The sequence below is a fragment of the Phasianus colchicus genome, chromosome 19 (assembly GCF_987193195.1).
Source record: "Phasianus colchicus chromosome 19, bPhaCol1.hap1.1, whole genome shotgun sequence".
Classification (NCBI taxonomy): Eukaryota; Metazoa; Chordata; class Aves; order Galliformes; family Phasianidae; genus Phasianus; species Phasianus colchicus.
In genome coordinates, this window is record NC_143454.1 from 2,503,843 (window position 1) to 2,514,492 (window position 10,650).

Genomic DNA, 10,650 nt, shown 5'->3' on the forward strand with positions numbered 1-10,650 from the left:
CCCTCCTACCTTTCTTTTTCTCTTTCCTCTTCCCCTTCCAATTTCTCTTCCCTTTCTCATTCCCTTTCCACCTTCATCTTAATTCTTTCCCTTCTCATTACTGTCTCTTTCCCCCTTCCCCTTGCACTTCACCTTCCACTTACCCTTCTCCTTACTCTTATCCTTCTCCCTTACCCTTATGCTTACCCTTATCCTTTGCCCTTCCCGTTCCCTTTCCCCCTTACACTTAACTTACACTTTGCTCTTCCTTTACTCTTTCATTCTTTATTCATTCTCCTTCCCAATCTCCTACCCTCTTTCTTCCACTTTCCCCTTTCCTTTGCACTTCCCCTTCCCCTTCCCTTTCTCCTCCCCCTTACTTTTCCCCCTTATCCTTTTCCCTTCCCCTTTCACTTCCACCTAATTCTTACTTTTACTCACTCCCCTTCCCCTCCCCTTCCCTTACTGATTTCCCCTTCCCCTTCTCCTGCTTCCTCTTCCTCCTGTGCTTCCCCTTCCCTTTTTCCTTTCCCTTTGCCCTTCCCCTCCTCTTCTCTTTTCCTTCCATCTTTTCCTTCCTCTATCCCCTTACTTTCCCCCTCACATTCCCTTTTCTTTATCCCTTTCCCCTTCCAATTTCCCTTAGCCCTTTCCATTCAACTCCCATCTTCCCCTTTCCCCTTCTCATTCCCCTTCCCCTTCCCTTCTCATTCCCCTTCCCCTTCCTTTCCATTCCCCTTTCTCTTCTGCTTTGCTATCATCCTTCCCCTTTCCCATCTCCTTCCCCTTGCTTTCCAATTCCCCTGTTTCCCTCCCCCTCCATTCCACAATTCCCTCCCCTACCTGCTCCCCCCACATTTCTCCTTTCCCCTTCTCCTTTCATTTCCTCTTTAACCTTCCCCATTCCCTTCCCCTGCCCACCCCCTTTCCCTTTCCTCTTCTCCCTTTCCTTTTCCCTTCCTCTTTCTCCATCCATTTCCCCTTCATCCTTCCCTTTCTTCTTCTTCTCCACCCTTCCCCTTTCCTTTTCATCTTCTCCTGTCCCCTACCTGTTCCCCTTCCACCTTCCCTTTCTCCTTCCTCTTCTCCCTTCCCCTTCTACTACCTGTTTCCTTCCCATCTTCCCCTTTCCCACTCTCCTTTCCTTCTCCTTCCTCTTTTTCCTTTCACCACCTGATCCCCTCTCACCTTCCCCTTCTACTACCTGTTTCCTTCCCATCTTCCCCTTTCCCACTCTCCTTTCCTTCTCCTTCCTCTTTTTCCTTTCACCACCTGATCCCCTCTCACCTTCCCCTTCTTCTTGCCCTTCCCCTTCCCTCTTCTTGTCTTCCCCATCCCCTCTCCCTGCTCTTTACGCCTTTCTCCCTCCTCTTCCCTTTCTCCTTCCCCTCCCATTTCCTTTTCCCCTTCCCTCCCCCCTCTCCTTTCCCTTTCCACTTCCTCTTCCTTTTCCTCCTTCCCCTTCACCCTTCCTTTCCTTTTCCTTTCCCCTCCTGTTCCACTCCCCTTTGCCTTTCTCATTCCCCCTTCTCTTTCCATTTCCCCCACCCCCCTTCCTCCTCCTGTTTCCCTTTCCCTCTCCCCTTTCTCTTCCTCCTTTCATGTCCCTTCCACTCCTCTTACCCTTTCACTCTCCCCTTCCTTTACTTTTCCCCTTCAGTGAATCCTTCATCTTCAGTCTTCTCCTACACCTTTCTCCTTCTCTTCTCCTTCTCCCTTCCTCTTTTCCCTTCTCCATCCCCTTCCCCTTCACTTCCTCCTTTTTCTCCCCCTTCCTTATCCTCCTTCCCCATATCCTTTCCCCTTCCCCATCTCCATTCCCCTGCCTCCTTCCCCTTCCCCCTTCTTCTTCTCCCTTCTCTTTCACCTGCCCCTTCTCTTCCTTTTTCCTTTGCCTCCCTCTTCCCTTCCCATTCTCCTTATTCCAGCTTCTTCCATTTCCATTCCCCTTCCTCTTCTCCCTTACCCTTACTCTTTGCCCTTCACCTTCCCCAGCTGTCTCCAGTTCACCCCCAACTTTGTCACTATGGTGCCATCTCCGTGTCCCCAGTATCCCCAGTGCCTCCACTGTCCCCAGTGTCCCCATGTCCCCCACTATCCCCAATGCCTACAATGTCCCCATTGCCCCCATTGCACACAATGTCCCTATTGACCCCCTCCAAAAAAAGCACTTTGCACCAGCCCCGTTGTCACCCCCCATGCCGTGACCCACATCCTGTATCACCGTGGCTAGGAGGTGTATGTCACTCCCCCTCGGAGTGACTCATAGCTGCCGGGAACCTCACATATAATTTTTTTAGAGGGGACAGGAAGTATCACCCCCCAACTTGTGGAGCGGTGACGTGTGAAGGGTGATGGTGGGGGTGGGGATGTTGGGGTAGGAGGTGTTGGAACACACCCCACAGCTGCAGACACAGCGGAGAGGACAAGTGAGTGCCAGTATCCCCATGTTCCTTTGTCCCCTTGTCCCCATATACTTATATCCCTGTGTCCCCATATCTCCGTGTGCCCATTTGCCCACGACCCCTTGTCACTATGTCTCTATGTCCCTGTGTTCCTATGTCCCCATGTCCCCATGTCCACCTGTCCTTGTCACTGTTCCTATGTTCCCGTCTCCTTATCCCCATATTCCCAAGTCCCTCTATTCCCATATCCCCATGTCCCTCCCATTCCTATATCCCTGTGTCCCCACCTCCTCCACCTCCCCAACCTTCTCCATGCTCACACCCCCATGGACTCACCACATTTCCATTCCCCTGCAGCCGATCACCATGAAGTCCACTCCCCACTGTCTTGCCTTCTCAATCTTCCTCCTCTTCCATCATCTCCCCATCATTTACCCCCAGTGCCACCGTGCCGTTGGCAAATCCTGCCATGTCCCCCCTGTTCCTGGCACCGACATTCTGGGCTCAGGTCTGGATGTCACCACCATGTCCCTCACCGAGGGCCAAGTGTTGGCCATCACCAAACCCACCAGAAGGCACTGCGTTGTCTGCGTGGACCATCTCCACAAAGGACAGTCCCTCCTCCTCTACAATGGCATCAGCAAGTGGCGAGCAGGGAGTAAGTGCCAGCAGAGGTCCTCACTGGCCTCTGGCAGCCAATCCATGAGGAAGCTGGTGGCCCAGACAGAGAAGATCGCGCAGAATTGGAGAGTGGGGCTGGAGGCAGCCCTCAGCCCAGGGGTGGGGGTCACCCTGGCCATGGCCGGGTCCCATTCACGCGTGGCAGAATTTGGGATGCAGAAGGAGCGGGAGGACCGCTACTCATTCGCCAGCACCGAGCTGCGCTGCGTGCACTACTGGTGGGGCTCCAGCTCCCTCATCCTTTCTCCCTGCTTCTCCATCTCCTCTCCTCCTCCATCTCCCCCAGCTCTTCCATTTCTCCTCCAGTTCTCCTCCATCTCCTCCTTCTCCTCCCTCTCCATCGTGCTCCTTGTCTTCCATCTCTTCTCCATCTCAACCTTGTCCTTCTTGTCCTCCATCTCCACCTCTCTTCTCTCTCCTCTCTCCCATCTCCTCATTCTCCATGTCTTCCTTCTTCTCCATCTCCTCCACCATTGTTCCCTCTCCTTCATCTCCCCCTTGTTCTTCTTGTTCTCCATCTTTCCTCCATCTCCCTCATCTCCATTTCCCTCTCTTCCCTCTCCTCTACGTTCTCCATCTCTCCTCCTTTTTCTCTCCTATATCTCTTCTGTCCCTCCACCTCCACCCTACAGATCCCTACAACACCCCTCCAACACCCCCACAACACCCCAAATTCCCCACAAATTCCCCACAGATTCCACACAATCACCCCATAGACCCCCTCCAGCACCCCAAAGGCCTCCCACTGACTCCTCCAATCACCCCATAGCCTCTTGTAATCATCACATAAACAGCCCATACTCCCCACTGGTACTTCATAGACACCCCACAGACACCCCCAAATCACCCTGTAGCCTCCCCATAGACTCTCAAACCACTCCAGGGACACCCCAGGGACACTCCACAGAACTCCATAGAACTCACCCACAGATCCCTTCAATTACCCCATCTACAGAACTCCATCGCTGCTATCCACTTGTGCCACACTACTATGATGGGCACGGACACCCAAGAAGTGGCTGATTGTTTGGGTGCAGAAATGACCTCCATAGACACCCCATAGATCCCAATCACCCCACACATGGCCCAATCACCTCATAGGCCCCCCACAGACCCCCCTCCAGTACCCCATAGTCACCCCACAGACCACAAAGAATCCCCCATAGACCTCTCCAGTCACCCCACACCTTTCCTCCAACACCCCATAGACTCCTCAATCACCCCATAGACACTTCAATCACCCTATAACCTCCCCATAGCTCCCCATTAACCACAAAGGCTCCATAAAGCCTCAATGACTTTTTCTCTCTCTCCCCCCCTTCAGGATCTCAGCTTCACATAAACCCAGACCATCCCCCCACTTCCTACATGCTGTTCGATCTCTTCCACCCCACTTCACCCCTGCCACTGCCCCAGATTATGCTGACCTCTTGGCCGCTTATGGCACCCACTACATTCACTCAGCCCAACTGGGCGGCCTCCTCCGCTCCATCACCGCCATCCGCTTGTGCCGCGCTGCCATGATGGGCGCCGGCGCCCAAGAAGTGGCTGATTGTTTGGGTGCAGAAATGACAGCCAACATGAAGTCAACCACATTCAGCGCCATGTCCAGTGCGTGCCGCAAAGCCAAGTCAAAAAACAGTGCCCACGGTGCCTTTAATCAACTCTTTAACGAACGGATGGTGGAGGTGGAAGGTGGCGAGCAACATGGCGACCTCCTCTATGGTGCACCAGAGAACTATGCCGAGTGGTTGAGCTCCCTGCAACGCCTGCCTGGCTTGGTCGCCTCTAACGTCAGGCCTCTGCACACCTTGCTGCCCCGCCAGGACCCACGCCAGGCAGCACTGAAGGCGGCCATCGGTCACTACATCGCATGGAGAGCACTGAGGGCGAACTGCAGCCAACAGTGTGCCGGTCATGGGACGGTTGGGTTGTGTCAGTGCGGGTGTGCAGCCAACCACGTGGTCAATGCCGACTGCTGTTCCAAACACCGCGGGATGGCACGGGTGACAGTGACAGTGTGGGAGGGCAGTGGATGGCACGGTGATATTTTCACCGCAACTGATGCGTATGTGCTGCTGTACTTCAGTGGTCACCGTGTACGGACAGCAACGGTGTGGAACAACAATCGGCCCAAGTGGGGTGCACAGTTCGATTTGGGGTGGGTGACACTGCACCTGCATCAAAAGATGAAGGTGGAGGTGTGGGATCAGGATGATGGGTGGAATGACGACCGCTTAGGGGTGTGTGAAGTACTGGTGCAGGCCACAGGCAGACAGCAGCGCAACGTTGTGTGTTTTCCGGGAGGTGGTCACCTGAAGTTCAGCTACAGCGCCACGTGTGGGCCAAGTTTGGGGGGTTCTCAATGTTCAGAGTACATTCCACAGCCCCCAAAACGTCAGGGGGGGCTCTATCGGTTGTCACAGTGGCCACCAAAGACTGGAGGTGATGGCCCTGTGGCATGGCCACAGCATGAGGAAGGAGAGGAGGAGGCGGAGGAGGAGGAAGAGGAAGAGGTGGAGAATTTTTGGGAGGTACTGGGGGTTTCTGAGGGCAATGAGACGATGGTTGAGGATAAGGACCACCAAAATCCATCACCAGATCTCCAAAATCCATCATTCAACCCTCAAAATCTATCAGTGGGTCTCAAGAAGAATCCAGATCCACAGATTCCATTTCCCCGCTATGGGGCAGCTCCTCCAGCCCCATAGCATCCATCCTTCATCTTGGTGGTGGTCCCACACACAGAGGCCTTTGGTCCTCCAGCCCCAGCTCCTGTCCTGCAAGTTCTGGTGTCTACCCACCTCTGGTATAGTGTAATCTGTGGGACAGATTTCCCTCTCCCCTCAGCTCCACAGCTGTGGGCAGGATTAAATGCTTTTTGCTGCAGCATCCCCTCTGACTTGGTCTGCTTTGTTGGTGGTACACTATGGGTCTCTATGGGGCACTATGGTGCTATGGGACTCTATGGGGCTATGCGGGCTATGGATCTCTTTATTCTGACTTCACCCTCCATGGGACCCTTCGATGCTCCTCCCCACCCCCAATTATGGTGGTGGCCGGGGCACTGCCCCTCCTCCTATTGACTGTGGAACAGAGGGTGGGATCATGGGACAGTGAGAGGTGTAGGGCTGCTGTGGGGCCAAGGAATGCTATGGGGCTGCGATGGGGTGTTGTGGGAAAACAGTGCATCTGCTATGGGGCTGGGAGAGATGTGGGACACTATGGGGAAACTTGGGGTGAGGGACCATGGGGAGGTGTGGGTGGAGCCGTGGTGCAGTGCCATGTACCTCCCCTCCCCCACAAGCTGCCCCCTAAGGGGCGGGGCTACTATGATGGGGGGTGGGTACAGATGTGGGTGGATGAAGCCTGACCGGGCTGGGCAGAGAGGGTGTGTGGCATTGGGATCCACAGAACCCCATAGAGCACAGAGAGCCCCACAGAGCCCCATAGGGACCCATAGAGTCTGATCACATAATCACAGAACTGTAGGGGTTGGAATAGACCTCGTGAGACCACATTAGGCCACCCCAATAAAGAAGTTCCATACAGCAAGTTGCCCAGCTCTGGGCAATGCATCCTGGGGTCCCACTGTCATTCTTGGCCACCAAGGAACACTGCTGGCTCATGATCACCCTGCTGGACACCAGGACACTCGGGTCCTTCTCTGTAGAGATCCTCTCCAGCAGTTCATCCTCTAACCTATACTGATGTGTGCAGTTCTTCATACCAGTTCTGCAGACATTTCTGTTTGTGCAACGACACAAAAACACATCAAATAAGTAACGCATAGTGGGTTCCAGAGATAACAGGGATGCTAAGGCGCAGTCTAAGGCCTTTTATTTCTTTGGCGGGATCCCTGAAGTCTTCTAAGGTGTTTCTTGCCCCTGGGAGAGGCCCGGGGAGACACAGAGACATCCTTTATACTCAAATGCATCTCTGCAGGAACCTGCACTACCTCAGGTACTGCTGCCTCCTGTAACAGAGGCTCTAGGAACAGACACACACAGGCATTAGGTATGGGGGCGTAGGGATGTGGGAAGACAGAACTCAGGACCTGACACTAGGGGAACAGGTGACACAAGAGGCCCTGGGAATAAGGAGGGGACATGGGCAAGCAGAGATCAGACACTAAAACTGGGGGGACATGCAAACAGGGCACAGGGTGACAGAAGCTACAGCTTGACTCCAGTGGCAAGGAAGTGCCTGAGCACAGGGAAGGAGGGACAGGTTAAGAACCTGGCACAGGGCACAGCAAGACAAGGAGAAGACAGGGCTCAAGACAAAGCTGCTGATGGACAAAAAAGGCCACAGAAGAACCATGGGAACAAAGCAATGTACAGACAGCTCTTGGGAGTTCCCAAAGCCACCCGTGGTATTGGGCTGCCTTCCAGACTTCTCCCAGAACCTCACAACCCTACAGACTCCCCTTGATCCTTCTGCATGCTGTGGTGCTTCACAAGGCCCTCATCATAATCATAACCACAAGATGCCCCTTTAATCCCACTAGACCACTGGGACCACTGCATGCCCCCAGGAATCCATGGGCATCCCATTACCCTCCCCATGACCTTCCAGCCCCCTGAGACCCTAGGGTATATCCTAGATATGAGGGTGCCCCTCCCCTTACCCTGCAGTCCCTTTCATTACCCTGTACTCCCTTAGACCTGAAATCCCAGCATTTCCCTCATAACCTCTCAGCCAGGGGGATCCCACCTGTGCTGGGATTCTCAGTGGTCTCTCCTTGCTCCTCTGGGAGGGTGGTAGGCATCTCTCCCTCTGGGCCATGCTCAGGACTATCCACATAAACCAGGGTCAAGTCAAGGCAAGCCTGGGCTCAGGGACAGAAGACAGGCAGTGGAATCAGGGCAGGCCATTGCACATTCTATTGCACATTTACTTTCAACAGTGCTGAGCTCACCTGAGGCGTAAAGACGTAGGCATAAAGCTTGGCGTGCCGAAGGACAGTTCCAAAGAGATGGGCTGCGATGCAGGCAACCTGGGTCAGCCCAAATACAGCCACACTGACTGGAGGATGCTACAGTGATGGCACCATGGCAGCAGCAGGCAAGAGAAAGTCAGTGACTGGGAAGCATGCAGGGCATGTGGGAGAGGAGGGGAGGGTATCGGGAGTCTGAGGGTGTAGAGCACAAGGAACATGTAGGTTCTGGTGAGGCTGCAGGAAGTGTGCAAGAGTGTGCTGGCTCAATCAATTACAAGGCAGAAGTGTACAGAACATGAAGGCACCAATAGGAATACCAGGAGTGCTGGGGACATAAGTAAGCATATGGAAAACATGCAAGGAGCACAGGAGGCCCTACAAGTGCGTGGGGAGGATGTGAGGACCACACATGCTTCAGTAAGTGTAGATGGAGTGTGTCAATGCCAATAACTTTATGAGACATATTTAGGTTGCTGTGAGGATGCTGGGAAATATGGAGAGTATTCAGGGAGCACACTGGTACCACTGAGTGTGTAGGGGTTGTGCAAGGAGCACCTGGGGGCCAATAAGTGTGTGAGGGGTGAAGACTCACATGCACAGCATGGCATAGCAGCAGCTCGCTGAAGTAGGCATAGCATTCCTCCACATCAGGCAGGGGTGTCTCTGGGGTTTGGGCAGTCAGAGGTGAGTGAGACCTTTGCAGTTCTGTGCCCCCTACCACCCCCCGGGCCCTGCACTCACGGGTGCACATGGAGATGGCACAACGCACAATGCCCAGCAGAGCCGAGAGTGGCCCTAGGGACAACTCTAACTCCTGGCCCAGTTCCACAGCAGCCTCATAGGCATCCAGAAGGACAGGGGGACCCGGCAGGATCTCTGCCAGTACACTGGAAGAACAGGCATACCATTAGAGGATCTGACAGGGACACTGGGGAGAACATGGACATGAAAGGGACAACTTGGGACAACACAGCAGGGAAACCAAAAGGGACTAGAACATCCTTCAGTGATGCAATGTGGGCACTTTCAGGGAGAGGAATAGGAATACATTGGGACACTCCGAGAGGTAGGATACAGTGGTAACAGCCTATGGGGAGGACAAGGACACCTAGAGGGCTGTGAAGGAGAACAGCAACACCAGTGAGAGATACGGGGCATCTTAGGAAGGAACACATGCACCCAGGATTGGGTTCTATGGTGTCTTGAGTGGTACACTGGGACTGACAGAGAACCAGGATACCACGTGGATGAGAGGAAAACTACAGGAATATGAAGGTGAATGGCATTAACCCAGTGACATCCCTGGGTATCCTGAGGTGAGGTACCAGGGTTGTCTTAGCGGTCTCAGGCATGGTGGTTTTTTAGGGGTTCCCAGAAGCATTTTTCAGGTGTCCTATGCATGCCTAGAGCATGTTCTGGGGTTGTCCCACAAGTGTCTGGAATCTCCACAATGTCCCAGGTGCTCCAGAACGGTTCTACAGTGTCTCCAGCGTGCCCTGTTCTTGTTCTGGTGGCTGAGCCCTCAGGTGCTTTTTCTCCTGAATGTCTCAAGTGACCCAGGGTAGCCCAGGGTGCTCTAGAGCGTGCTAGGTGTCCAAGACAACCCCGTCCCCTCACTTACACACGTCGATCCTGCTGGGTTGGGGCTGCCTGAAGTTGCTCCATGGCCACTACATCCAGGTCTGTCCTGCAGAGACAGCTAAACTAGGGAATGGCAGGGTAGAGAGGACAAGGGACAGGGGGACAGATAGAGACAGTGGAATCTGAGGGAGAAGGAAGATAGCTGGGGATGTGGGTATCCAGATATGCAGTTGGGAACCCACTGACATGAATAGTTCTGAAAGGAAGAATACTGGACAGAAAGGAGGAAGGGGCAACTGTGGACAGATGAGAATAGGAGACCTGAGCACAGCTGGGGACAAGAGGGTAAAGCAGATCCAGGGTGGATATTTCAGGATAGGGCAATACTCACCACAGACGGATCCCAGTTTCACAGCTGTCAGGCTGGGACAAAAAGAACAGGGCTGTGAGCACAGGCACTGTAAAAGCCACCGCCCAACCCCAAGTCCAGGAACGAGGGAGCCCCAGCACGGCCAGCACCATCCGCGGCAGGGATGGGCACATGACATCCGCAATCCAACCGACAGAGCCATCGCCGGGGAAAGGTGCAGCCTCACCCCGCCGAGCAGGGCCACTTCCACGTCCACACTTAGGCGCAGGGACGGGGCGCCTCCGAGCTGCCAGCGCGGCCACAGCCGACCTCACCACAGGGGCCTCTCCAGCCTCAGCACATCTGCCTCAGAGCCCGACCCTGAGGACATGGGAAGGTCCCAAACCGCTGGCGGGACCTTATCGTCCATCACCGTAAGCCCTTCACCACGGCCCGCGGGCCGCACTACGGCTGCCACGGTGACACAACACCGGACAGGTGCTGCAGTGCGGAGCCGGCGCTGCCCGCCCACCGCAGTCGGCTGCACGGCCACGACCGCTCCGAGCCGCTCCGTGCGCTCCCACCTCTCTGCTCCTTGCCGTTGCCATGGCTGCCGCCGCGCCGCCGCGCCAGAGGAAGCAGCCACTCGGGAGGAGGTTTGCTGCAAGGTGCGGAAAGCGATGGCCAATCAGAGAAGCTTTCCCTGCTGTCCT

The 10,650-nt window shown here is 54.7% G+C and overlaps 2 protein-coding genes across 10 annotated transcripts; one reads left to right on the forward strand and one right to left on the reverse strand.

Moving 5' to 3' along the window:
- The first annotated feature begins 1,965 nt into the window (after positions 1-1,965).
- On the forward strand, positions 1,966-5,957 carry PRF1 (perforin 1). 2 transcript variants are annotated; one of them, XM_031601425.2, is made up of 3 exons: positions 1,966-2,408; positions 2,742-3,283; positions 4,390-5,957. In XM_031601425.2, exons 2-3 carry the CDS (start codon positions 2,751-2,753, stop codon positions 5,774-5,776), a joined length of 1,920 nt encoding a protein of 639 aa, XP_031457285.2. In that variant the 5' UTR covers positions 1,966-2,408; positions 2,742-2,750; the 3' UTR covers positions 5,777-5,957. The 2 variants fall into 2 exon arrangements, with proteins under 2 accessions (XP_031457285.2, XP_031457284.2); XM_031601424.2 differs by lacking the exon at positions 1,966-2,408 and having other exon boundaries at positions 2,672-3,283.
- A 77-nt stretch (positions 5,958-6,034) lies between these two features.
- On the reverse strand, positions 6,035-10,613 carry CFAP119 (cilia and flagella associated protein 119). 8 transcript variants are annotated; one of them, XM_090121412.1, is made up of 8 exons: positions 10,522-10,586; positions 9,980-10,318; positions 9,629-9,689; positions 8,749-8,894; positions 8,600-8,670; positions 7,987-8,103; positions 7,782-7,896; positions 6,856-7,055 (listed from the first exon to the last, which is right to left on the reverse strand). In XM_090121412.1, the coding sequence occupies exons 2-8, from the start codon at positions 10,158-10,160 to the stop codon at positions 6,895-6,897; spliced, it is 852 nt and encodes a 283-aa protein (XP_089977538.1). In that variant the 5' UTR covers positions 10,161-10,318; positions 10,522-10,586; the 3' UTR covers positions 6,856-6,894. The 8 variants fall into 8 exon arrangements, with proteins under 8 accessions (XP_089977540.1, XP_031457292.1, XP_089977538.1 ...); XM_090121413.1 differs by having other exon boundaries at positions 6,857-7,055; positions 9,629-9,706; positions 9,980-10,011; positions 10,522-10,613; XM_031601433.2 differs by having other exon boundaries at positions 6,858-7,055; positions 9,629-9,694; positions 9,980-10,011; positions 10,522-10,612.
- Positions 10,614-10,650: the final 37 nt, after the last annotated feature.